Source organism: Jaculus jaculus, chromosome 7 (assembly GCF_020740685.1).
Source record: "Jaculus jaculus isolate mJacJac1 chromosome 7, mJacJac1.mat.Y.cur, whole genome shotgun sequence".
In the NCBI taxonomy this organism is placed as follows: domain Eukaryota; kingdom Metazoa; phylum Chordata; class Mammalia; order Rodentia; family Dipodidae; genus Jaculus; species Jaculus jaculus.
The window spans coordinates 82567533-82592591 of record NC_059108.1 but is presented as its reverse complement, the minus strand read 5'-3'; the positions used below and the strand labels follow the sequence as shown (position 1 = coordinate 82592591).

Here is a 25059-nt window from a genome sequence, read left to right as displayed (position 1 = left end):
CTTTTCAAAGAAACATTAAAACATTATTTATTTCCTATAAAAATGCCTCGATCTGTACCTGTTGTTTACATGGAATGACAACTTTTATAAGTTCAAATATCCAGAACTTCTAACACTGATGGAAGTATGTGAGAAAGTGGTAAATGGTAAACAAGAGAAAACAGAACAGTTTCCTGAAAAGCTAAGAAGGCCAAATCTTGCCATAAGCATTATTAGCCATTTGAGATGGCAGAGGTGAGAGTACAAATATCAAAACTAGATTCAGCACACTATTTTAATGACAAGATAAATTTCAGCATGTTGGTTCTCTATTCAAAGAAACTTTAAAATAACCTAGGTATATTTGCAAGCAAGCAACACACACAGTGAAAGAATGACTTGTTTTGAATTGCTGACTTAGAGTAACTTGAGCAACTCACAGAACCAGATGAATTCTATAAACCTGAGTGGTTTTTTTTTTTTTTTTATTTTTTAGGTGGTTAGGGAATATTGGGATTTAAGGAGGATCTTAAGCATTTTTATGTTCCTAATGCCTTCAATCATTTAAGTCCTTGAATAAATTTGCTGAATAATATTTTATATCTGTAATACCTCATTTGTTTATAGACTTGGGATTTTGTTTTTAATGGCACATTAAGTGCATAAAGGAAAAAGAAAAGTTTTAGTAATTTTAACATGATATCTTATTAAATTAAATTAACAGTTTGCATTATTTTATGTTCTCATGGTATGGAAAAATATTCCAATTTTCTATCTGGAGATTCCAGTCAAACTTCCCCATATAAAATGAATGAAGATCCGGGTGTGGTGGCACCCTACCTCAAAATACCAAAATAAGTAAATAACTAAATAATAATGAAGAAGGAGAAGAAAATCTGCATGGTGGCAGTTGATGAGTAGGAGTGCTTATGTGAGGAGACACGAAGGCTTTGTACATACTTGGAGAGCCTTGACCCTGTATAAGCTTTGGACTTAGTTAACCCTGGGCAAAGTTTCCTGGGCCAAATCATTAGTACTGGCCACTTTCCCAAAGTGAGAATAAGTTCCATTGCATTGACATTTCATTTTAAATTTCCTTTCTCCACAGTGCTAATCCCCAAAAGGTTCAAGTTTACTGTGGCTGTGGATCTGGGGATTTTAATATGGAGTACTATGGAGTTGATTCTCTTGTTTTTGCAAACCCTTTCCCAGGTCTTGGGAGACCTCACATTCAGTGATTCTTAAACACAATGCTGAAAGGTCTGTAGCCAATAATAAACTACAAAAATTTAGGAGTAAACTACAAAAAATAATAAACTATAAAAGTTTAGGAATTTTTTTAGAAAAACAAATTAGCATAAAAGTTGCTCTTTGAGTAATGCCACTGCAATTAGTACTAGGGCACCGTCCTTGAGCGGGAGAGAAGGCAGCAGAGTGGTCCCTGCACTGGGCACTTTTTAAGCTTGTCATAAGCCTGGAAATGTCTAGGCAGTGGTCTGAATGTCTGCAGACCCCCATATTCAAATGTTGAAGCCCAATACCCAATGGAATAGCATTAGGAGTTGGAGTTTTTGAAAGTTAACTCAGTTGTGAGAGTGGAGCTCACCTGTAGTAAATCTGTGCACCCCTCTCTCTCTCTGTATGTGTATATATGTATGTATATACATACATACATATATATATATATATATATATATATATGCCTAAAAGAACTTGTCACCTCCCACCATGTGACAAATCAGGAAGAGATCCCCACCAATGAAGCAAGAGAGAAAGATCTCACTGAATACTGAATCTTCACAGTTTCTAAGCTTTAAAACCAGAAAGTAATCAATATCTTTTGTTCATAAATTTCCTAAAATAAAGCATTTAGTCATAACCGCTCCAATGGACCAAGACAATCTCATATACGTGAACACATCCAAGTTCTGTATGTTACAGTGCAGTAAGGAAACCTGAGAAAATCTGCATTAGCAGGCCCTGAGTTACTTCAAAGCACAAGGACAAATACACTGTAATTTCTGCCTTGAGTGCTGTATGGGTGATGGCCCATAAATCAAGGGCCAGAATGGTCTCAAGGCATTGGCTAACATGCCTTTGCCAAAGAAGCCTAACTACTGTGGGCCTTATCTATGCATGACATTTTATTTTTACCCTGCAAATGCAAACACATGGCAAGTTTCCAAGTAAAAGGCCATGGCTAAGTGGAAAGTGTGTGGCTACTTTTGAATCTATAGCTGGAATCTTCCTTGAGTACTTCCTTGCTAGGCATGTGATGGTGTTGGTTAAGGCAGGTGATAAAACAAAGGACTTTACTGAACAGCTACTATTCAATAAGAGTGTCTGCATAGGCCAGGCATGGACATGCACACCTTTAATCACAGCCCCTGGGAGGCAGAGGTAAAAGGATCACTCTGTAATTCCAGGCTAGCCTGAGACTGCAGAGTGAATTCCAGACCATCCTGACTTGAAGAAAGAAAAAACAAAAAGAGATCTGCTCATGGCCATAGCATGGCCTTGAGTGAATATTTATTTCCTTGGTATATTATGATTTTTATTTATGACCAGGAAATAAAGGTGCCTTCTCTAAAGCTGTTATCATTATTTGGTTATAAAATAAATTTGAAAAAAAAAAAGAGACTGAAATAGGCTGGTTTAATATATAGGACTACCTTAGAAAAACATTTAGTGAAAAGATTTTAATTTTTGGTGAGTTCAGTTTAGGTTGTGTCAATTGTTTTCTGATGGTTGTGATTTAATTAGTCTATAATTGACTAATCACTAAATCAACCAGTAATAGTGAACTAAATTTAAATCCTTAAACTATAGATGTGGAACAATCTTTTAGTTTATGGAACAAAGCACACTTTCTTTTTCTAAAATTGCAAGTCAAACAAAAACATGTATTTGGTCTTTGGGCCATGGTTTTCTGACCTCTGCCTCAGAAGATAAAAGAAAATTGTGAACCAAGAACGTCAGTGATTCATTGGCTCTTTATGAAACTGAAATTGACACTACAATAAAATCTAGAAAGAAAAAAATGTTCTTGCCCTACATTCCATTGACTTTACAAGCTGAAATCTGTCTACCTCTAAGAAAACGACTGAGTTTAGAATACTATAGACCAGGGATCAGAAAACATTTTACAATGGGTTACATAGTAAATATTTTAGGCTTTATCAGATACACAATTTTGTTGCATCTATATAAATCTGCAGCTACAGAGTAAAAGCAGCCATATGTAAACGAATGTGTGTGGCTATGACACTTAAAATTTTATTCATTGATATCAAATTTGAATTTCATATAACTTTCAAATATTATGAGATATTTTGATGTTTTAACCACTTAAAATGTAAAAATCATTCTAATCTCCTGGGTCAAATTAAAACAGGCAGTGGCTTGGTTTTGGCTTATAAGACACAGTTTGCTGACCTCTGCCTTAGAAAAAAATTGAATCAAGACCATTAGGGATTTTCCCACTCTTTACAAAAAGTAGTTTATCCTGAGTTTAATAATGAGAATGCAATTGGACCTATCTACACTGTGAATTCTTTTATCAAACTGGCCCAAACTCCAGAATTGTCAATATTGTAAAAGACAAAAGGAATAAAAGCATGGGATTTTTTTCTGTTGTTGTTAGTTTTGTTTTACAAGGTAAGGTCTCACTCTAACTCAGACTGACCTGGAATTCACTATGTAGTCTCAGGTTAGCCTTGAACTCTTGGTGATCCTCCTACTTCTGCCTCCCAAGTGCTGGGATTAAAGGTGTGCGCCACTATGCCTGGCTAGCATGGTAGATTTTTTAAAGATTAAGAAGATACACACAAAAAAAGCTAAAAGCAACATGTAGTCATTATTTAGATTTTGAATTAAAACTAAGGCAAGTAAAATACATATTTATGTAATACAAATTACCAGTTATCATGGTAGACTTGGAAAAAATGTCAGTGCTTTCAGATCATATTAGCACAAGTCTTTATAAATGACTTGTACTTTACAACTTAATTTCAGATAGTACAATTGTGAAAAAGGTATGTGTGTATGTCTATATGTGTTTTAAGAGAAGGAGAAAAAGTGAGGGAGGGACAGAGACAAAGAAAGAAGAGAGAGACCATATTTTAGCCATAAATTTATCTGAATGATGAATATGCAAATATGACTTTTGGCTTTTCTAGCTTTTGTATAGGTTTGAAATTACTTTAGGGTCTATATGTTTGAATAACTGGGAAATTATAAATTATATATTATAATTATATAATATAAAATTATATATGAAAAGAGTTATAGATATAAGTTTAGTTACTCTAAGTTACATTTGAAATATAGAAATTATGATATTTGAAAAATTGACAAAACTATGTCATAAGTTCAACTTCCATTGGAAGCTGGTGCAGTTTTACTTGGAAGAAATAGGTGGATAATTTCACTCTGTTTTGATATCTTCATCTGGCTTGTTCCCTAGTGACATAGAACAGTCAAAACTGAAGCAGCAGGGAACAAACAGAATACCCAAACTCAGGTTGTCATAACCCTAACTGAATTCACACTTTCCTCTTGTGTAAGATGTGTATTTATTGAGCAACCAGAAATAAGGAAAAAAAATTGTTTTGTTTTACAATAAAAACCACTTCACTTCCCATAGTCAGGTCTAAACCATATTGCCTATCATTTTGCTCCTCAAATTTCTGAAAATGTGAGAAGCTAGAGAGAAGCCAATTAAATAGGGTCATTATTTAATTTGGGAAAAGTCATTATAACACTAATGAAGGGCATCAAATGTACTTCCAGATAGAAAACTATAGATCCCTTGTAGACGAAGCCCCTGTTTCAATTGCCTTTGCATATCTGATGCCTCACACAAGTGGCTACTCAACTGTTTGTTGAATGAATAAATGAATGAATAAGTGGAAGAGGGTTTCTGTTCTATATAGATACAAATTAAGTTTGGATCCAAGTGAGGAAAAGATTCAAGAGGACTCCAGCACAGGACTGGACCATTGAAGGAAGTGCATGGATTCTTATTTATTTACTTATGTACTTGTTTATTTATTGAAATTTACAATAATAGAATAAACATATCTTGAATATATTTTAGAGAAAACTTAGCACTTAAATGTTCATATACTTTTCTATGTATGATGAGGACAGCCCCTCAGTTTCAAGGATTCTGTCTTAACATTCAGTCAGGTGGAAATGGATCTAAAAACATGACATAGGAAGGGCAATTGGAGGAGTAGTGGTTGTGATTGTAAGCTCCTGGCCTCAGGTACTTCAAAGGTTGCCATGAGACACAGGGAGGGAAATACTCTGAGCTGCTGCTCCATAACCCAGACCTAAGACTAGTGAGCAAAATTAAAGGTGGGATAGGGGCACTCTGTGGACTTGAGCAACCTAAGAAAGCATATTGTGTCAAAGACATGCCCATCCCTGGAGCGGTTGGCCTTACCAGATAACAAAACATAGTCACAGTTAGTGTGTAGGCAGAATTGTTAAGTCAGTAAAGACCAACTGGGGTGTTTTAAGGGTAACAGGGAGGTAGCATCTACACAGGTGTGAAGTTCAGGCTATTCCACATCTTCTGACTGGAAAAGGCATTGTTCAATAAGCCAAAAAGTCAATCTAAAAATTTAGTGGGAATACAAATTAGATAATTAATAAATATTTTAACACCTAAAGGTCTAAGAACATGTAAATAGAGCATCATGTTAAATTAAGTCTTTGTTTTACCAATAAATAGGAGTTAACATTAGCTATTAACCAAGGAAAATTTAGGTTGTCTCAGCATATACAATAATACCCTATCTCAACAGAGGTTCAAAATACTCTGAAGTGGTTCAAACATTCTAATATTTCTTCTTTCTCTGCAACTCAGGCCACTATCTCAAACTTAGTTTCTTTTCTCTAGCTGTCCTTCTACCACACAATTACCTCTAATCTCTTCCCCTTACAATCCTCTTGACCATTGCAACTAGATATCTGCTTAAGAGTGTTTGGAAAAAGTTACTACCTATTCAAAGCCTAGAATGATTCATCCACTAAAAATATGTGCAGAAAAGGTTACACAAGGCATAAATACAAAATTATGAAGGTAGTGGAAGTGTAGACAAATAGGGGTTAAGTGTTCTGGGTATGATGATAATAAATTTCCAATTATAAAATAAAATCAGGTGTAAAGCAGACTGCACACAAACTTAAACTTTCTAAAATATCTTTCATGAAGTCTTCCTAACTGGCCTTTTCTCCTTTTACCCTGCCATAAGTTTCTACTAATATGCTATTATCTAACTTCCTGCTCTTTACTAACCATTTTTCTTCTTTCCTTGTCTTTCTCTATTGCCTCTGTCATAGTATGTTGTTTCTTTCATTGTATTTGCTTTCTTGATCATATGTGGGACAACTAATTCATGTATCTCGTGTGTTCACCTTGTCCCTAATATAGTTAAACCCCTAAAGGTGACGCCTTGTTTCATCCTTACATTCCCTGAATCGAGAATATTGCCTTGCAGAACAGACATTAATGAGCGATGTGTTGAATGAATGATTGTCATTTATATGACTACGTACATCCATAACATTCTCTTCCCTTTTTGAAATCTAATACAAATGGTTTATATACTGTAAGCGATTTTACATTGTACTATGTATTTTCCTAGTCATATATTTGTTGTAGTGTAGGAATCTCAAAATGAAGAATATGTGTCAAATGTTACCTCATTCACTACTATAATTCAGCAGATTTCTATGGAATACCTACTGTGTGTCAGGCACTTTAGTAGGAGTTATGACATAAATTAAAAATTGCATTTAATTCAATAAAGAGCAAGTGGAATATTCCTCTGCTGATTTCTTTTACACAAAATAAATATACCTGAATCTATAGTTTAAATAAAAATAATAATCAATATTTCATTACTTTCTACCATCTATCAAATTTCATCCAAAATAATTATTTAAAATAAATTAGGACATAGAAGATATCTTGAAATCCAACATTAAACCATTAATGATAAGTGAAAATAAAAACATCTAGTACAAATTTTTGTTGGTTTAGGGGAACTAGCCTTTAACCATTTGTTTCTTCAAGATGTTTACAGTGGCCAGAAAGATTTTGAAAATATGAGGGCTTTAGGTCTAGTCTGCAGTTGAAGTAATTTAAGCCTCTTATGCAATATAAATAATTTGGAAGTTGGTACCTTTGTTTCATAACCAGATATAACAATTTGGTAAAGAACACAGGTAGAAGAGAACATTAATTTTCCTTTTCCCCCAATAAACTATTTTTATTATGCCAATTTTAATTACCATGCAGTCTAATGAGTTTAAGGCTTGTATTTTCCACATCACTGGACATCACAACCATGAAAGCATTTTATACTGTCATTATACATCAATGTTTGTACTTGGTTATACATATATACAGAAATTATTCACACATCTTAACCTTGCTATTTCCTCCTTTCAAACCAATGTAATATTACCATGAAAGCAGCTTTATAATAAATGGTATAAGAAATACAGCAAGGCACACTTTTTAAAAAAACAAATCTTTTTTTTCTTCATTACCACCTCAAGAAGCATAAAAACCAAAAATGTTGTACATAATAGAATGCCACCAGTTTATAATATACAACACCATTACAGTTGTTTCTTGAAGTGCTGCATAGATCATTAATCAAAGGAAATATGTAGAATGGTGTTTTTAACAATTGCCCAATTTGGTAAGAAGGACCAGTGTTTCTCCACTATGGTGCAACTGAATCAAATACTAGCCTTTAGGTAAACCTCTTCCAATAAACATAGGTATCATACCATTTAAAAAATTCATATTGAAACATAAAATTAGTCAAGTACTGGCAAAGGGTCATTCCAGACAGATGAACTTAATGGACCATCAACTTGGTGAAGTGCAGAACTTTAAAGAGCATCTGGGGAGGGGAGGAGGTAAACAGAAGTCTTGCTGGAGAGAGAGGGCTGGTGGAGGTAGCTCGGGACAGGAATCCACAGGGAGAACAAGCAGCGTTGTTGAACGTCAAAGACGATCACCTAAAGAGAACCAGTGCGCACATCCAGATCACAAGGCCCGTGTGGGCAAACTGCATTCAAAAGGAAGATTCATCTTGGGAAAGTCCGTGTGACAGAAGGCAGTGGCAGCATGATGGAACCCGAGATCAGCCCAGGGTGGGAGGATGAGGCCAACCCTGAGTTGCAGCCAGGCTATCTAGAAAGAAAGAAAGAAAGAGTGACAAGAATAGGTTTCAGAAATGTCTTTTTCATTTACAAAATCAAGTACTTTTGGAAACCACGGAGGGCTGGCATTTGGGTACAACTTGAATAGATAGAATACTAACATGAAAAGATAGATGTAATATGACTGTTTTATAATCTAAAGGTTCAAATTGCATACAAATCATTTCAGTTCAGTATAGATGTGAAGAATACACTTTTTTTTTTCAAGATGTGGTTTCAAAGAAAACAGGAAAATCAAACTTGACCTTTTCTCTGGGTCAACTACTTTGTGGGTGACCTGGGGTTTTTATCAAGTTAGCCTCAGATCCATATGAAAATGTGAGGCAGCTTAGATATGAAGGGATGTGGCCAATATTAACAGTGACTCCCAGACTGAGAACTTTGGCTGTCGGCTTAACCATTCCATCACTGACCTTATATGTGACATGGAACAATTGTGCTATTACAATGTGGTGAAATATGCACACATTTTGATAATCCTAAATGTTTTATCTTCTTGCCTATAAAATGATATAATTAGAACTTAAATATCATGTTTCATTTAAGGTACAGGAAGCACTGTGGAAATTAAATTGATTCATTATTTTTCATATGTGAATATGTATACCAAATTGTTCCCAACTAAGTTTATTTCTAAATGGCTATAACAACTGGTCAAAACATGAATATCTTGCAGAGACATTTATCGTACCAATAACTGTGGGCTAACTCCACAATGCACGACCCATATACCTCAACAAGGATGGGCCAATGGGGAAGGGTAGGTCACAGATGAGCCTAATAATGATACCAAACTGCCTGTATTTGCTGAATAGAAAACTAATAAAAAAAAATGTTCAAGCAAAAAAAAAAAAAAAAACAACAACAAAACAAACAAACAAAAAACCCATGAATATCTGAATTCCAGGTTTTGGCAGCTGAGGATATAATTGCTTTAGGCTCTTAGACAAGTTCTCATAAAAAACAAGGTTTTTCTTGTCTGGGTTTAATCTAAATTTTGAAGCCTGATATCAGGTTGTAAATATTCTTTTCTCTGTCATGCTGTCTATTTTTCCTTAATCTCTAAACTTTGTGTAAGAGCCAGAGAAAAACTTTTTCAAACAGTGGTTTGGCTGGAACCAAACAGGATGTTGAAGAGATAGGAAAAGTTAACAGGAAGAGGGGGAGACAGACAGGAGCAGATGTAACCAAACTTGGTACAGTAAAGTAACCCAGTAACTCAAGAGCACATGGTACAGCATTACTCAAATGCTGAGGACATGACTCATCTACAACCATACTACTGAGTACAGGATCCTTAGGTGAGACAAATCTACCCTTATCTACAGCTGGCATTTAAATTCTCTCTGGATAATCAATTCTTTCAACCTGGCCCACTTGGAAGCAGACAGACCAAACTGGCTCAGGCACAAATCACAAATCCTGTGGGGGGCGGGGGAGGGAGGAGGAGAGAAACAGAAAGACAAATATAGAATGTGTCTGAAAATCTTTATTATTTAGCATAGCAGAGCATGTTACTTAAAAGCACTAGATAATTAATAAACACACCCAGCAGAACCTTGATTTAGCAAAGTGATTTGAAGGTAAATATTATAAGATTATACCTGTATTGTCTGGTGAAAAATTAATATACAGTCCCCAAAGGCAGTTTCTTAAATCTGCTTAGCTAGCTTTGGGAAATATCAAACGCTTAGTGCCAATATAATTAATAGAATGGGGATCTGTGTGCACATGCGAAATGTGTGTTCTCTTAGCTTTCTCAGTTTAGAAAAACTGAGAAACCTCACTTAGAAATGTATAGGTGTATACTTGAGCTTGCATTAGTACAAATAATCACCTAACATCTGAAAGATCTATAGGCCACCTTTTGTAGACAAAATAGATAAGACACTTCTGGAGGATGCATATGAATCCTAAGTAAATATAGCTCCCAAACACACACTCATACATCTCGCGCTACACACACCCAGGAAAAATTAAAAGGAAAAATAGCTACACATTGGCTGCATGTGATGAGTTAGGTTTTTATACCTCGGGATTTATCCAGCCAGAAGTTTAGGGTTAAACCATTCATCAAAGATCAGAGGCTTATGATGAGGATTATGAAGAAATAACTGTCAGAATACAGCAAAAAGATTAGTGCAAAGTACATTTCTTAGGCAGGTCCTAGGAGGCACTCCAGACATACATTATGTGCTTCCTCCAAATTAGGCAGAAAGCTGGATCTCTCCAGTCACCTTACCTTTGATGTGATTGCTGCAACTGACCTCTCTATTTTTACAGAAATATGACCCATAAATGAAAATAGTGAAAAGCACAGCAGTGTGCCTGGAAATTGGTATAAATGCATATACTGTTAGCACATATTAAAGCTTCTCAAATGGTGTCTGGGGTTTTTAATTAGAATACAGCAAATTTAAAAAATCTTAATTTTTTTTGAAAAAATATCTAACTATTGCAGACAATCATTACTCTAAGTTAGATAATTTCTGGACTAATTATCATTTCATTAGCTCAAAATTTATTTCTGGAAAAAAATCCCCAGCAAACTGAATCTGGTGAATTTTATTATCCTGATAAAAGAGCATCCTGACTGATGGTTTTCACATGGCTTTAAACAGCACAGCTTTTGTTTTGTCAAGTGTTGTAGAAAGAACAATGACAGCAAATAAGCTCCTATAGACACAACACCTCACATTTACAGAATAACTTTGTGTGCATTCCTGACACCAAATATGAAAGCCTGCCATTGTTCTCAGATTATATAACCTGCCAGGTGATAGTACTTTACAAGTATGGGCACATTTACACCCATTTACACCCAAGTACACAACCAATGACGGGATAAATTCAGGCATCCAGATGTTTTGCTCACATTGTACTGAAACACACACATACAGAGAGAGAGAGAGAGAGAGAGAGAGAGAGAGAGAGAGAGAGAGGAGGCCTCCAAAACCAAATAGGACCAGTCAATATGGCTCTTTAAATAGCTTTAGGCTGGTAATAAGTCGCTTGGGGGCGATGTAAGTTCCACAAAAGCAAAACCTAGCTGCCTCTCCCTTTGCCCAGCATAGGGCCAATAGGGCCAGGCCTCATGGGGGCTCAACAAAATATTGCTGACTGGCAGGCAAGGAGCTAATATTTTTACACCGTCTCTGCTTGTAAAATGTGAAGATTACACAGATCTATCAGCACATTCACTTCCCTCCAGTCAAAAGCTGGAACAGTTCATCATTTCCATTTCATTTCAATTCCATTTCTGTGTAAGAGAGAGAAGAAACTCCCAGAGGATCAAAAAGGGAGAATATGCATCCCAGAGGCTTCTCATGCCAGAGCCTCTGCTCCAGATCTCAGCATGACTGGTGACTTGAGGGTCACAGTCACATGATGTCATGCTCGAAGTGGTGTTGCTTTTAAGCCTTTATCCCCTTTCAGGAAACAAAATCAGCCAGGCTCTACAAGTCCTCCAGTGAGGTTGGCAGACCCTGCAGCATAATCAGTTCTAATAGAACTTGTTTGGAAGGCGAATACAGAATCGCAGTTCCTCTAGCTTAACGGTCAGTTTTACTGCATACTGATGGAGACTGTGATTATAGGGTGGACACGACTCACAGAAAATACATTTCTCTCTCCTACTTTTGTTCTCACTTGCAGCCAATTGTAAATAGATTCTGAAATAGAAAATTAGTTGAGCTATATTAGTAAGTAGGGTGTCTTTCTTCAATTTTGCATGCTAAGTTTATTTTTAGGGTATATATATGGTATAGATTTCCCCCCTCACTCCTCATTTCTAGCAGCTCTACATAGAATCACACATTTTAATGAGCTTAGGGCACAGGTGTTGCAGGAGAAAAAATAATGATGTTTGCCATTCATCTTTCAAATTAAATAATGTGTTTTTAAATAGTAACTTTTTTCATAATACATTATGGGAACAACATTTATCTGTCACATTTTAAAAGATGTATTTGTAATAAATGTAAATTACTTTTAGAAAATCAGTAATTAGGCTCATCAAAAAATAAACAATCTGCCACAAAAAAGATAATCTTTAGCATAGTTAAGTATAATAACTGTTATTTGAATAAGTTAACAAATTAGGGTAGATTGCTTCTGTAATTCATTTCCTATAGCACGAGTTTAGGTTACAGCATTAGGCTTCTGGGGTGGGGGTGGTGGTGGCGTTTGGTACCTCTTACTTTGGTGAAATATAACCCTCACATTTCAAAGCTCAAAGTTTATTCTTTAAACTTGATTAAGAAAGCATACTCATCACCGGGGATTGGAAATGGGAAATAACAGAATCCTGGTGTCACTTTTACAAATCCATCATCATTTCAGAATTATCAATCAGTGGCTGTCTTATTAAGTATGAGAGTAGAATGAGTCTCTTTAAAAGTTTTGATGGAAATCAGTCTATCACCTTCAGGCAAAATTCAAAAATTCTGTTTTAATCAAGATGCCATGGACATGCCACGTGTGTCCTGGCATTTGTTTTCAGTGCCTGTTCTCAATCTGTGTGGGGACACGGAAGAGCCTCTTCCTTGATGTCCACTTTCCCCTCCTGTTTAAACCCTCAGACATGGGCATGATTAGGAGCTGTGGCAGCACAGTCTTCCTGCAGGGCAGAGAATGTGATGATGGCTGCATTAGAAGAAAGCATAAACAGGAGGTCTAGGGAGGCTGACCACTGCTCATCTCTAGGGGTTGGAAGGAATGCAATGGGCAGCTCTGTGAGGGAACCAAGTGGGCAGCCCAGCTTCTGTGTGAGCATTTTGATGGGGAAAAACCTGCAACTTGAATAGCTTTGTTGTTTTGTCCCTCAATGGAAGAATTGCAGACCTAAATTGTTGACTTCCTCTGATTTTTTGTTCTTCTCAGAATAATGGAATAAAGATAATATCAATAAAAATGTCATTTTTTTATGTTTCCCTTTTCTACTTCATGGTTACTTCCATTGCTGGGAGTTTTTCCTCTACTTAAATGCCACTCTTGGGTAAATAAGTGCCATAATTGCACATACTGACTCCTCTGTTGTATCATGGTTCTGCAGATGCAAACTAACATTTTAAATGTACATGGCACAAGGACTTACACCCACCTTTCAATGAGATGGTTTTCATGCTTGGGGGCGTTACCGTCTATCTATGCATATTTCGACCTTGGTCTTCATGAAAGCTGACAAGATTTTCTTCGCAGGGCACAGTTTGGGGGCTTGGAGGCAGTATGGCCTTGTCTTTTGGCTGATGAGCCTTCAAGGAGGGGCCTAGAGCTTTAGATTTGGCTGAAGCAGTGGCACTTCTTCCTTCTGGCATTCTGGATTTTCCTGAACTCTCCTTTTCACCGCCCAGTCTTGGAGGAGTAACAAGCTCTGAGCTTTCTTTACAGCCATGGGAAGCATGAGACACATTATCTTCCTCTCCCACACCAGCTCCTTTTTGAGGGGGAGGTTTTAGAAAGGCCTCTATGCCTGCACCATCCACTACGAGAGTGGCATCACTGAACATAGAAGAGCTATGTTCTAGCGACATTGCAGTTTCATCAGGAACTGCTGATTCATTTGGAAAAGAACTAGAGAGATGGGACTCCTCTATCACAGGGCCATCCTCAACGCAGGCCTCAAAGAAGCATTCAATGTCATCGACCCCAGAGTCAACAGCATCTAGTGGCAAGGGAGTGTTGCTCTTCTCTTCCACGTAATTGGTGACCTCCCCACAATCACTATCATGAGATGAGAGAGATAAGTAGGAATAAAAGTCCCCTTTCCTCAGCTGGATGGGCCGATGAGAATGTTCCAACACTTTCTCCTTGATCTGAGTCAATGAAGAAGAAGCAGCTACCTCATTTTCAGTTTGAGATTTACTTTTCAGGGCTGTTGAAGCCATGTCGATGATTTCCTTTACAAAGTTGTGGACTGAACACTCTTCAGCATCTCTCTGATGAAAAACATCTGGCTCACAGTTGCAACAGGAAGTGCTTTCATTAATAGGAGCGTTCTCTCCCATCTCATTTTGTTCAAGTAAGCAACAGCCAGCAGATTTTCCAGCCTCACTTGGTGCATCATTAGATGAAGATTCCAGTGCCCTATGGTCCTGTCTGGTATTAACAGTGGTTTCTAACAACAGTTCTGAGCAAGACTTCTCAACAGGAGTGCAATCAGCACTTTGATTTTCAAAATGGTGGTGATTTGAACCTATCTTGGGAAGATGTCGGGTATTTGGAGGAACAAAGTCCTTTCCAGCAATGTTTGATTCATCGGAACCATCCATAAAAGCTTGACACTTACAATGTTTACTTCCTGAAGCCTTCTTCCCACTTGAACCAAGATCTTCTGGGGTCTTTGAAACCCCATTCACCTCATCCTTGTGCCTCTCTGAAGTACTTTCAACATTGCCATTTTCCATGTCTGCCACATATGGATCTTTATTAATTTCATAAATGTTTTTCTTATTTTCACCTTTTGTTCCTAACTCATGAGTGTGACATAAGGTTTTTCCATTTCCATTCTTTTCAGAGAGACATTTCATGGAGCCGTTTAGCAGAGCTTCAATGTTCAGAGCATCAGAAGGATTGGTCATCTCACTACTGCCTCCATCTTTGCTGACCTTTATATCATCAGTGACATTGCAACGTTTCTTTTCTCTTGTCAAGGAAAGTTTTGGCCTAATCCAGGTCTGTAATTCATTCTTTATGTAGTCCAGCCCTGACATCAGGTTGCTTTCTTCATAAATTTCATCATCGGTTGCAATACTGGAGTCATCGTCCTCATCTTTGATGCAAAGTTCTTCTTCGGTCAAGGTGAGAGTAGAGCTGGAGAGGAGGTCGCTATCATCCTCATCATCAGTGCAGGCAGAGGTGCAAGAGACATTAACAATCATGCTAACATTGACATCACTCTCATCAGCCACCGAGCGATTCAGGCGCTTCCTGAATGACGCATTTGATTCCGGTACCTTGTTCTTGTGTAACACAATATCCTCTGAGCAAAGAGAGAGCTCATCACTGCTACTCAGTTCTGTGAGAGATGCTGGGGAGTCTTCATTAATAGAAGATGCTACGTCCAGTGACATCTGGCCAGTAAAGGACATCTTTTGAGAATTACTTTGGAGAGTGATATCAGAAACACTTCGCTTTATCTTTTGCTCTGAGGGGCTCTGGATATTCTCCAAACGATTCAGGAGGTCTAATGTCCTTTTACTCAGCTCACCAACAGAGCCACTGCTCACACTTATGTCTCCAGAGCTGTGACAGCTAAAAAGATCTTCATTACTTTTATAGGATGTCAACCAACTTTCTAAAGAAGTGCTTCGCTGTAGACTATCACTGCCATTTTTGAAGGTACCCAATCCAAATAAATCAGCCCCTGGAGAAAGAGACTCTATAGATGAACTACGGGATAAGAGGGAGAGTTGCCTGCCACTTGGAATGCCAGTGAATGTCTTCTGTATGTCACTACTTTTGTATGAGCTGCGACCCACTTCACGGGATGCACTTGCCAAAATCTTTTCGTGGGGAAGTGTGTCGGTCTGTAACTCTGAAGCCTGGTGTTTAGATTTGGAGGATTTTTTATCCAAATAAAAGCCACGAAGAAGGGGATCCTCCATATGTGCTTTTTCACTTTGGGACTGTTTCATTATCATTGGTAATTTGAGTTTTGAGCCTTGGAGGTAGGAGTAATCATAAAATGTAAACACATCATGTTTTCCTTGTAATTCTTCTCCTAAACAATCAGGGGCATGTTTGGTAACGCTGTTTAGATCTCCTGCTTTGCCATTTACACAACCCACTGGTGAGATGGATGACTGAGAGCTATTTGGAAGTTTAATGCATTCCTCCTCATCTTTAAACTTTTGTGTTAACACGTTAACCGCATCTCCCATTTGTGGGTCCAGATGTTCAGTTTCAGGGTTACGTGGGGACCCATCTACCATACTGAGAAAGCACATCTCAGAGTTGGTAGGCATTTCATTGTCTCCTTCACTGACGATTCCACTCTCGCTGCCAGAATTCTGGCTCATATCTCCACTGTGGCACAGGCAGGGCTTCCCCAAGCTGGAAGCCCCTATAAGATCTGGTAGTGACTTAGTAGATGAAAAAGAAGAATCTTTACTGAGGCTCTTGGTTAAAGTGTTAGACTGAGTCATGCCTCTGAACTTTGAGTTATTTTTTAGAAATGGCATGTGGCTATCTTCACAGAGTTCAACATTGTGAAGACTATACACTTGGTAAATGTGCGGGCTGGAGGGTGCAGTGATATTTGAGGCATATGACAATCCCTTATGGTCACCAGCCTCTTCCTCATAATCAATGCCCTCACTACTTGTCTCTTCAAGCTTCAACGAAGGTATGATAGCTTGGGGGTCTTGATCGTGGTCATTTGAGTCTTCATTCAAACTAATTAGCTTGTTACTTATATCTGTTTCATCCCATTCCAGGGCATCCTCACTCATCCCATTTAGATCCATCAGGCCAGGATCAATCACATTCAAAGTCTCCTGTATAGAAGGGGGGGAGGGGAGAGAAAGAGAGAAAAGATTAGAAAACATAAACAAGAGGATTTTTCCATTTAAAATATCTCTAAAGAGTCAAGAAATTAAATTGTTTGAAGCACAGATTTGAAAGTTAGCAGAATTGTCTATTCTTTTCCTTTCTTTAATAACATCCAAGGTTTATGGAGGTAGGTTTTTCTATCAGTAGTAATTTCTCAATAAAGGCATTAACAGAGATTAAAATGTAAAATTATTACTATCAAACTGTAATTTATGGAATTAGAGATTTCCAGTTGATTTTTCTAGAGTTAGAATCTCAGTTTGAGTAATGTTATGGTTTGAAAATGAAATGTCTCATGCAGGCTCATTTTTTGAATTATATCCCTCAGCTGATAGCACTATTTTAGGAGGTTCTGGAGACCAGGAGATCTGGCTTTGTTGGGAGAAGTACATCACTGGGAGTTGGTTCTTGAGAGTATCTCGTCTCCTCGTCCTTCTTGTCTTGCTTGTTCTATTTTCTGTTCACAGAAAGCTAAACAACTTTTTACCACATCATGATGTTTTAGTCAACAACATGGGGCCAACTAACACTGAAACTGTAAACCCAAAGAAATCCTTCTTCCTGTATATTCTTTTTTTTCTGGTAATTTTTTTTATGATAAAGAAAGGGAGAGTGAGAATTTGTGCACCAGGGCCTCCAGCCCTGCAATTGATCTCCAAAAGCATGTGCCATCTGTGTGTCTGGCTTCTGTGGGACCTGGAGAGTCAAACATGGGTCTTTAGGCTTTGCACACCTGTGCCTTAACTGTTAAGCCATCTCTCCAGCCCTATAAATTCTTTATTTTATTTATTTATTTTGGTTTTTCGAAGTAGGGTTATGCTCTAGCCCAGGCTGATATGGAACTAACTCTGTAGTCCCAAACGGGCCTCAAACTCATAGCAATCCTCCTACTTCTGCCCCTGGAGTGCTGGGATTAAAGGTATGCACCACCACACCTGGCTTGTCTTCCCTTATATTCATTATATCAGCTATTTTGATCACATTTATGTAGATCAAGATAAAGCTGTCAGTGAAAGGAAGGCTAAGCATATAAAGTCTATGATCTCTCTTACATCCACTCATCCTCAGACTATTATAACTCCTGAGAAGGAACATTATCTACAGCCATAAATGGCAAATGCCTTCTTGCCTAGACATCTGGATTCTCCACTTGAAACATTTTGTCCTGGGGACATAGAATAGAGTATCAGTTACCATGCAGAACCATTTGTAAATGTCTCTCCTTTTTCAGGGCTCTGCCTCCCGGTAACTGGACCCGGCTTCCAGTCAGGCCTAAGACAAGAAACACTGGTTTCCTCTCCTACATCTTTCTGTACCCTGAGTATTCTAGTTCAGTTCCTTAATCACAGCTCCTCAGTCCCTTTCTCCCCTAGTCTTTCTCCTTTCTCTGTAGAGAAATTTAATTTTGATCCTTGTTAACTGGTCTTAATACTGTTATTTGTGCCTCTATTTCTTAAAGGCAAGAATCCACCTTTCCATTAGCTTCCCATCCCAGAATAATAATTCTCTAGAGACTTTGCACATTGCTGAGGATGTCATAATCCTGACGCTCTTATGCTGCTGTCTGCCCACCCATTTTGGACCTTAATCTTTCCTTGGATTCTTGCTTTTATTCCTGTTCAGGTGGAACTCAGTAAGTTCTGGAATATAGCAGCTAGATGGGCTCCTGAATCTTGTCCAAATGCTTTCACTATCCTTACCTAGATCCAGCTATTGGTATTAATGATACAGCCAAGAAAGGTGGTACAAATACTACAGGCCCTGACGGACTCATGGACATACAGAACTATAAACAGCACATTGCAGTTCAGCTATGCTCATACTGGGTGGGGAGGGGCATGAGTATGGCTCTAGAAAAGCAGACTGGTGAAGGACTAATGCTGCTTAGTGGCTTCACGGCCTTGCTACCTAAGCTTCTGGGTACAAACTTATCACCAAGATAGAAATAGTTCAATCTCTCTTTCAAGAAATAAGAAATACTTGTAACTTGCTAAGGAGGCAGCCAATACTGATAACTGTAACTCTTATTCTATGTAGAACTGCTTTAGAGTAGCCTTGAGTCCATTGATAAACTCTTTGCTGAACTCTTTCTCTCCAACCCCATTCCTTTCAACTTTCTCTTAAAATCAAACAATATGGTTCATGGTAAAACAGGGTCATACTGGTAATAGTCAGAATTAGCTCAACTGTCTGATTGAAAAATGAGCCATTATGCTTTTATTCCTTAGTAATAGGAAGAGAACTCCACCTGGAACACATTAGGGCACTTTTCTAAAGCCTTCAATCCTTCCTGAAACTAATAGTTAAAGAATATCACACAAACACATTAAGTGTAAAATACCCATTAGTACTTTATTATAGTGGATATGTAAGAGATTATCCGTACAACCTGCTTAACTTTAAGAATCCAGTTACAAAGTAAACATTAATTAAGGGATATTTTCAAATTTTCTAACAGAAATCTTTCCTGCTGCCAATGTTCCAACAGTTAATCTTGTACATAGGCAGCCATCACAGTCACTTAGATACAGAGTACATTCACTGTGATGAATTTTTATTAGAATTTCTGTTTATTCTTTGCCTGCTGATAAAAGAAAGTCCTAATGACCAGTATGTATGGCTAATGAATGTTTAAATCTTCAGCTGTAGGAACAATCAATCATTCTAATCAAATAATATATTAATTTCAAATACTATCTTGCCTGACACTGTACTGTGATGGTGCAAATAAATAATTGAACCAGTATTTCAAAGGAGATCTTCATAACTCCGGCTGATTTTAACATTCAGCAAGCACAGGTTTTCCACCACAGTCCTAAACCTGGGGAGTCACATGGAGATGCAGGAATTGAGTCATCTGTTCTAGGAGCTAAGTCTAGGTGATGTCCTGAGCCTAGGCTGGTCTTCTACAACACAGACACTAGCAGATGCTGCTCTATAACTTTACAAATCCAAGTCTAAAAACTACAAAACTTGTGGGTAGGGAATTGGCTTGGTGAGTAAAGAGCTTACCCCACAAGGGTGAGAATTTAAGTTTAGCTCTCCAGCACCGATGTAAATGCTGGGTGGGCATAGTTACCCGCTTGTAATCCCAGCAAAAAAGGGGGAAGAGAGATGGAGACAGGGGATCCTGGATCCATGTTGTTAGACTAGTCAACTCAGGTGGAAGACCCTGCCTTGGTGAATAAAGTGGACAGCAAGGATGATATCCAACACCAACTTCTGGTCTCTATACACAAATGCATTTTCTTGTACATGCCTTCTCCCATGTGCCCCTATGCATATGAACACACACACACACACACACACACACAAACACACACACACACACACACCATACATGTGAAGAAAAAAATACAAAGCTTACAGCAGCACTTGAATGCATAAATCCTTTGTTCAATGAATTAGAGTAAAAAAAAAAAGTCCATAGGTAAAGATTGAATTTGAGGATAACACATTTTTTTTTCCTCTAAATTATTTGTTCTCTAACATTTCTTTGCCTGTTAATTCCAGGGAATATTTGACAGGACCTATTAGGAAGTCATTCACTTTAGAATCAAACTTTTTCCATATTAAAGAAGTGCTATCCACTGCCTCATTCCCATTTTAACTGGAAAGATCTTGTTGGAAATTGACCTTAGCCATCACTTTTACTCTCCTCTCCCCTATACCTCCCCTGCCCTCACTCTTTTGCAAGATTGACATTCCTTCTATTTGGCCTAGCAAACCTAAATGTTTGTATGTTCACTGATAAATATTTCTTTAGATTTATAGAACTCAGGATATCTGATGAACTTCCTAAGTGTCATTTCTGTAGACTTCAGTTCTATGAATATGTGCATCTAAAAAGATCTATAGAAGCTAATACCCAAAAGCCAAAATCTACTGTAATATTCTAGAGAAAAAGACATATACCTTGGATGAAAAAGCCCCTCCCCACCATCACCCTGTCTCACTGCCCCATTTAGCATGTAATCTCCCTGCCCCTTTCCTTTCTATAAAATCCTTTTGAGCCCCTCTGCTCTTGAAATTGGGAGCTTTGAAGAGACAAACCTTCCATTGTCTTCATTTCTGGCTGTGAATAAACCTGATTCTCTCCTAGCAACTCTCAGCTCCTAAATACTTGCCTGTAAGTGGCTATTGATAGTCTGGACTTTAATTCTGGTAATACCTTCTTGGTTTTGTTTTTATTAAAATCTGTTAGTGTTTTCAATAAAATCTCCATTTCCTCAGATTCAACCTCAACTATAAAATATACCACAGGGACAAGAAAGCAAGGAAAGTTTCCAAGAAGAAGGACATGATGATATTTATCTGAGGTGGTTGGATTCAGGTGTCCCCCATAAACTTATGTTTTCCAAGTGCTAGGTCCCCAGCTGGTGGCAATTTGGGAATTGGAGCCTCCTGAAGATGCTGTATTGTTGGGGGTGTACTTATGGGTGTTATAGCCCCTTTCTCTTGCCAGTGTTTAGCATAGTCTTCTGCTTTGCTTGTCCACCTGATGTTGGCTAGGAGGTGATGTCCATCCAGCCTCGGATCATGCCATCATTTTCCGCACCATCATCGACCTTCTCCTCTACTTTGTAAGCCAAAATATACTCTTTCCTCCCACAAGCCACTCCTGGGCAGGTGTTTTCTGCCAGCAATATGAAGCTAACTGCAACATTATGTAACAACAACAACAAAAAAAACCATGTTGTCCTTATGGAAGAAAAAGAAAGAAAGGCACATAAGGAGATGTAATAGATAGATATTATTAGTCAAATCCTGTCTTTGATGATAGATAAACATAGCCAATAATGCTCAAGCTAATTGACCATATACATATTTTTCTTATTAAATCTTTGCAGAGAAGTTGTTCTGCTCTTAAAAAAATATACATTCCCATATGTGATAAACTGAGAAATCCAAATAGATTTAGACAAAACCTAAGCAGTTTTTTTTTTTAATAAAACCAACGGACAGTGAATGAGCTTAGAAGGAAAAACCTGCCATTAGAGAAATAATTCTGATACAAATTAATTTATGAAGGGGTCTTTCATTCATGCACATGTTTCATAGCTACAGAATATTGTCATAAGCCAGGATGCTACACAATGATGCACATGCCATATGTACACATGTGTGCATGCACATGCACTCTCCTCTCTCTTCTACAGACCTGTTCAAAGAACAAATAGAATTTATTAGTACTGGTTTACCTTATTTTTTATTCTTGAAGTTTTATTTATATTAACGTATACAAAGAAAATAACTAAAAGTGATTAGAGCAATGATGATGAATGAAACAAGATTCTGCCAGGCATGGTGTTGCACGCCTTTAATCCCAGCACTTGGGAGGCAGAGGTAGGATCTCCATGAGTTTGAGGCCACCCTGAGACTACACAGTGAGTTCCAGGTCAGCCTGAGCTAGAGTGAGACCCTACCTAGAGCCCCCCCGCCAAAAAAAAAGAGAAACAAGATTCTGATCAAAGCAAGAAAGTAAATTAATATCCCCTGTGTGCCTTCATTATGCCTTTAGTTGACTTGGGTCTTGCAAAGTTGTATTTCTTGTATTTTCATAAAAGTTTTAGATTTACATGTTTAAGATTTAATATTTCAGAAGTATTTATAAATACAAAACGTACTATTACCTAAAGAATAAAGAGAAGAAACTTAACTTTCTATAAAATAATCTGATGAAAATCTGATGCAGCTTCCTCTGGATTCAATTTTCTTTAATAAGCTGTGTCTCTTGAGTGATATTGTTGAAAGATATGTTCTTTAAAACACGGAGGGCCAGGAGAAATGGCTCAATGGGTAAGAGCACTTGCTGTATAAGCATGAGGACCTGAATTTGATCCCCAGAACCCACAAAAAAGAATCAGACATCACCACACAGGCCTATACCTAGTCCTGAGGTTGCAGATAGGGGTTGAGGCAGGAGAATCTCTGGGGTTTGCAGTTTTGCCAGTATGACCAAAAACAGCAGATAAGGTTTCAGTGAAAGGCTCCATCTCAAGGAAACAAAGTGGAAGATCCATGGAGAAGGAGATGCTGCTCCCCTCTAGCTTCTGCACACAAGGCATGCATGCACACACATGTGCATCTAATACACACACACGTGTACACACACACACACACAAACAACACACACACACACACACCAGCAACAACATTAACAATAAAAACCTTCAAAAGCAGGATGAACTGCATGTTCCACTCAACCCTAGAATGGAAACTACTGTTAGAAGGACTTTCTTTGTGTTTACCATGCTTATTCTACATCTCAGCAACATATGAACAGACAGATGCAAAAATCTGTAGAAATGTAGAATTTGTAAGAAAATATTACTTCTAGCATTGCTGTGACAAAGGTAACAGGAACAATTTAAAGGAGGAAGGGTTTAATATAGCTCAGGGTTTCAAAGGACTTCAGTTCTTCCTCATGGGCAAAACATGTAACAGCAGGTCAGTTTAAGGCAGCAAAAGCATGTGATAGTGGTAGTGATAGTGTGATAGTCATACCATAGCAGACCATGACATGAAAGGCAAGGACAAGAAACAAGACTAGAGATCATGTGCAACAGCCCAACTCTAGTGCCCTGGTTCCTTTAATTAACTAGGCTGCACCTCTCAAAGGTGCCACACAACACCCCCCCACACGCACTCCCCACCAAATAGTGCCACTATCTGGGGAAACAGCATTCAAAACATGAGCTTATGGGGGATGCTTAAACATATACATATTAGTATGAGAGAGAATACATGAAAACCTGTGGTAATGAAGTAGAGGAGAAAGAAAATAATAAACAGATCTGTCTGGGAAAATCAATTTGAATGAGGGGTAATTCCAAAGTGATAAACTTAGTCTCCTTTCTTTTGAATAATTTTCTTTGTCTCTATCCCAAATCATTAATCAAAGTACACTAGAAGCACAATCATTTTTTTCTAAATCAGACATAGGTAGAAATTGATAAAAACTAAAAAAGAATAGTACCAACTAGCAATCACAAACAGCTAGATCTCAGAAAACAGTTTTGAAAAGGATTCAAAGTTTGTAATGCTCTTTCTGACTGAACAGAGAATGGAGTCAGAGTTAGCAAAAAAACATAGAAGAAAGTAGAAATAGGGGAAAAAAAAGAAGAAGAATGTTGGGGTTGGAGAGACTGCTTAGTGGTTAAGGCATTTTCCTGCAAAGCCAAAGGACCTCAGTTTGATTCCCCAGAATCCATGTAAGCCAGATACACAAGGGGTTCATGCATCTGGAGTTTGTTTGCAGTGGCTGGAAGCCCTGGCATACCCATTCTCTCTCTCCCTCTCTCTCTCTCTCAAATAACTAAAAATTGTTTGTTTGTTTGTTTGTTTGTTTGTTTGTTTGTTTGTTTAAGAAGAATAAGGCTAGGGAAATTGCTGAGTGGTTAAGGCACTTCCCTGCGATGCCAAAAGACCCAGGTTCAATTCACCAGGACCCACATAAGCCAGATGCAGAGGGGGCACATGTGTCTGGAGTTTGTTTGTAGTGGCTGGAGGCCCTGGTGCACCCATTCTCTCTCTCTCTCTCTCTCTCTCTCTCTCTCTCTCTCTCTCTCTCTTTCTCTCTCAAATAAATAATGAAAGAAAATATTTAAAAAAAGAAGAAGAATTTCCCTTGTTTATCAGCTATTTGGAGATTGAGAGTAGAAATCCAAACAGATTGGGTTTGAATCCTGACTGCCCCTGTCTCATGTTAGCTAATCTAATCTAATACGGGATAATCTCAGTGTATTTTGCCTTTTTATAGATGGTTGGGAGCTTTACTTAAGAAAATATATGTAAACTCCTATATCTTGAAAAGTTACAATAAATGGTACCACTCAAACAAATCACTGTGCAAAAGTGTGTCTGTGTGTGGAGGGGGTAATAGTGTTGAACGTTCAGTAACTGTAATGGTGTTTGCAGTACAACAGGTGGTTAGTTGGCTAATCTCTTTAGTACAACTCCATGCACGAGATTCAATAAAATAACCATTGATTAGGACCCTTACTGACTCCCTCTGTGTGGAAAGTTAAATGATTCTTATTGTCTTTGCAAGCCATTGTTGAGTTTACCCCCAGGAATAACTAAATGAGAAAGATTCCTACCCAGCCCTGAGCAAGGCCCATAGCTCAAAGACTTCCTATTTCCTGAAAATAATCTTTCTTTAAAAGCAGCAGGTTCATTGTCTGTGAGATTCTATCACAGCTGACACATTAGAGCAATCAAGTCCTGCTCACTATCTATCAGATTGACGATAATGTTAAAGGAGCTTGTCTCGGTTCA

General features: G+C 37.9%; 1 protein-coding gene across 2 annotated transcripts in view; it reads right to left on the bottom strand.

The window, feature by feature from the left end:
* Positions 1-4997: 4997 nt before the first annotated feature.
* Akap6 (A-kinase anchoring protein 6) overlaps positions 4998-25059 on the bottom strand; it is a 491862-nt gene continuing 471800 nt past the window's right edge. For both annotated transcript variants that reach the window (XM_045154209.1, XM_004661860.2), the window contains exons 13-14: positions 13331-16724; positions 4998-8200 (exon numbers count right to left, since the gene is read on the bottom strand). In XM_045154209.1, the coding sequence (XP_045010144.1) occupies positions 13371-16724 (3354 nt within the window). In that variant the 3' untranslated portion in view covers positions 4998-8200; positions 13331-13370. The remainder of the gene's footprint in view (positions 8201-13330; positions 16725-25059) is intronic.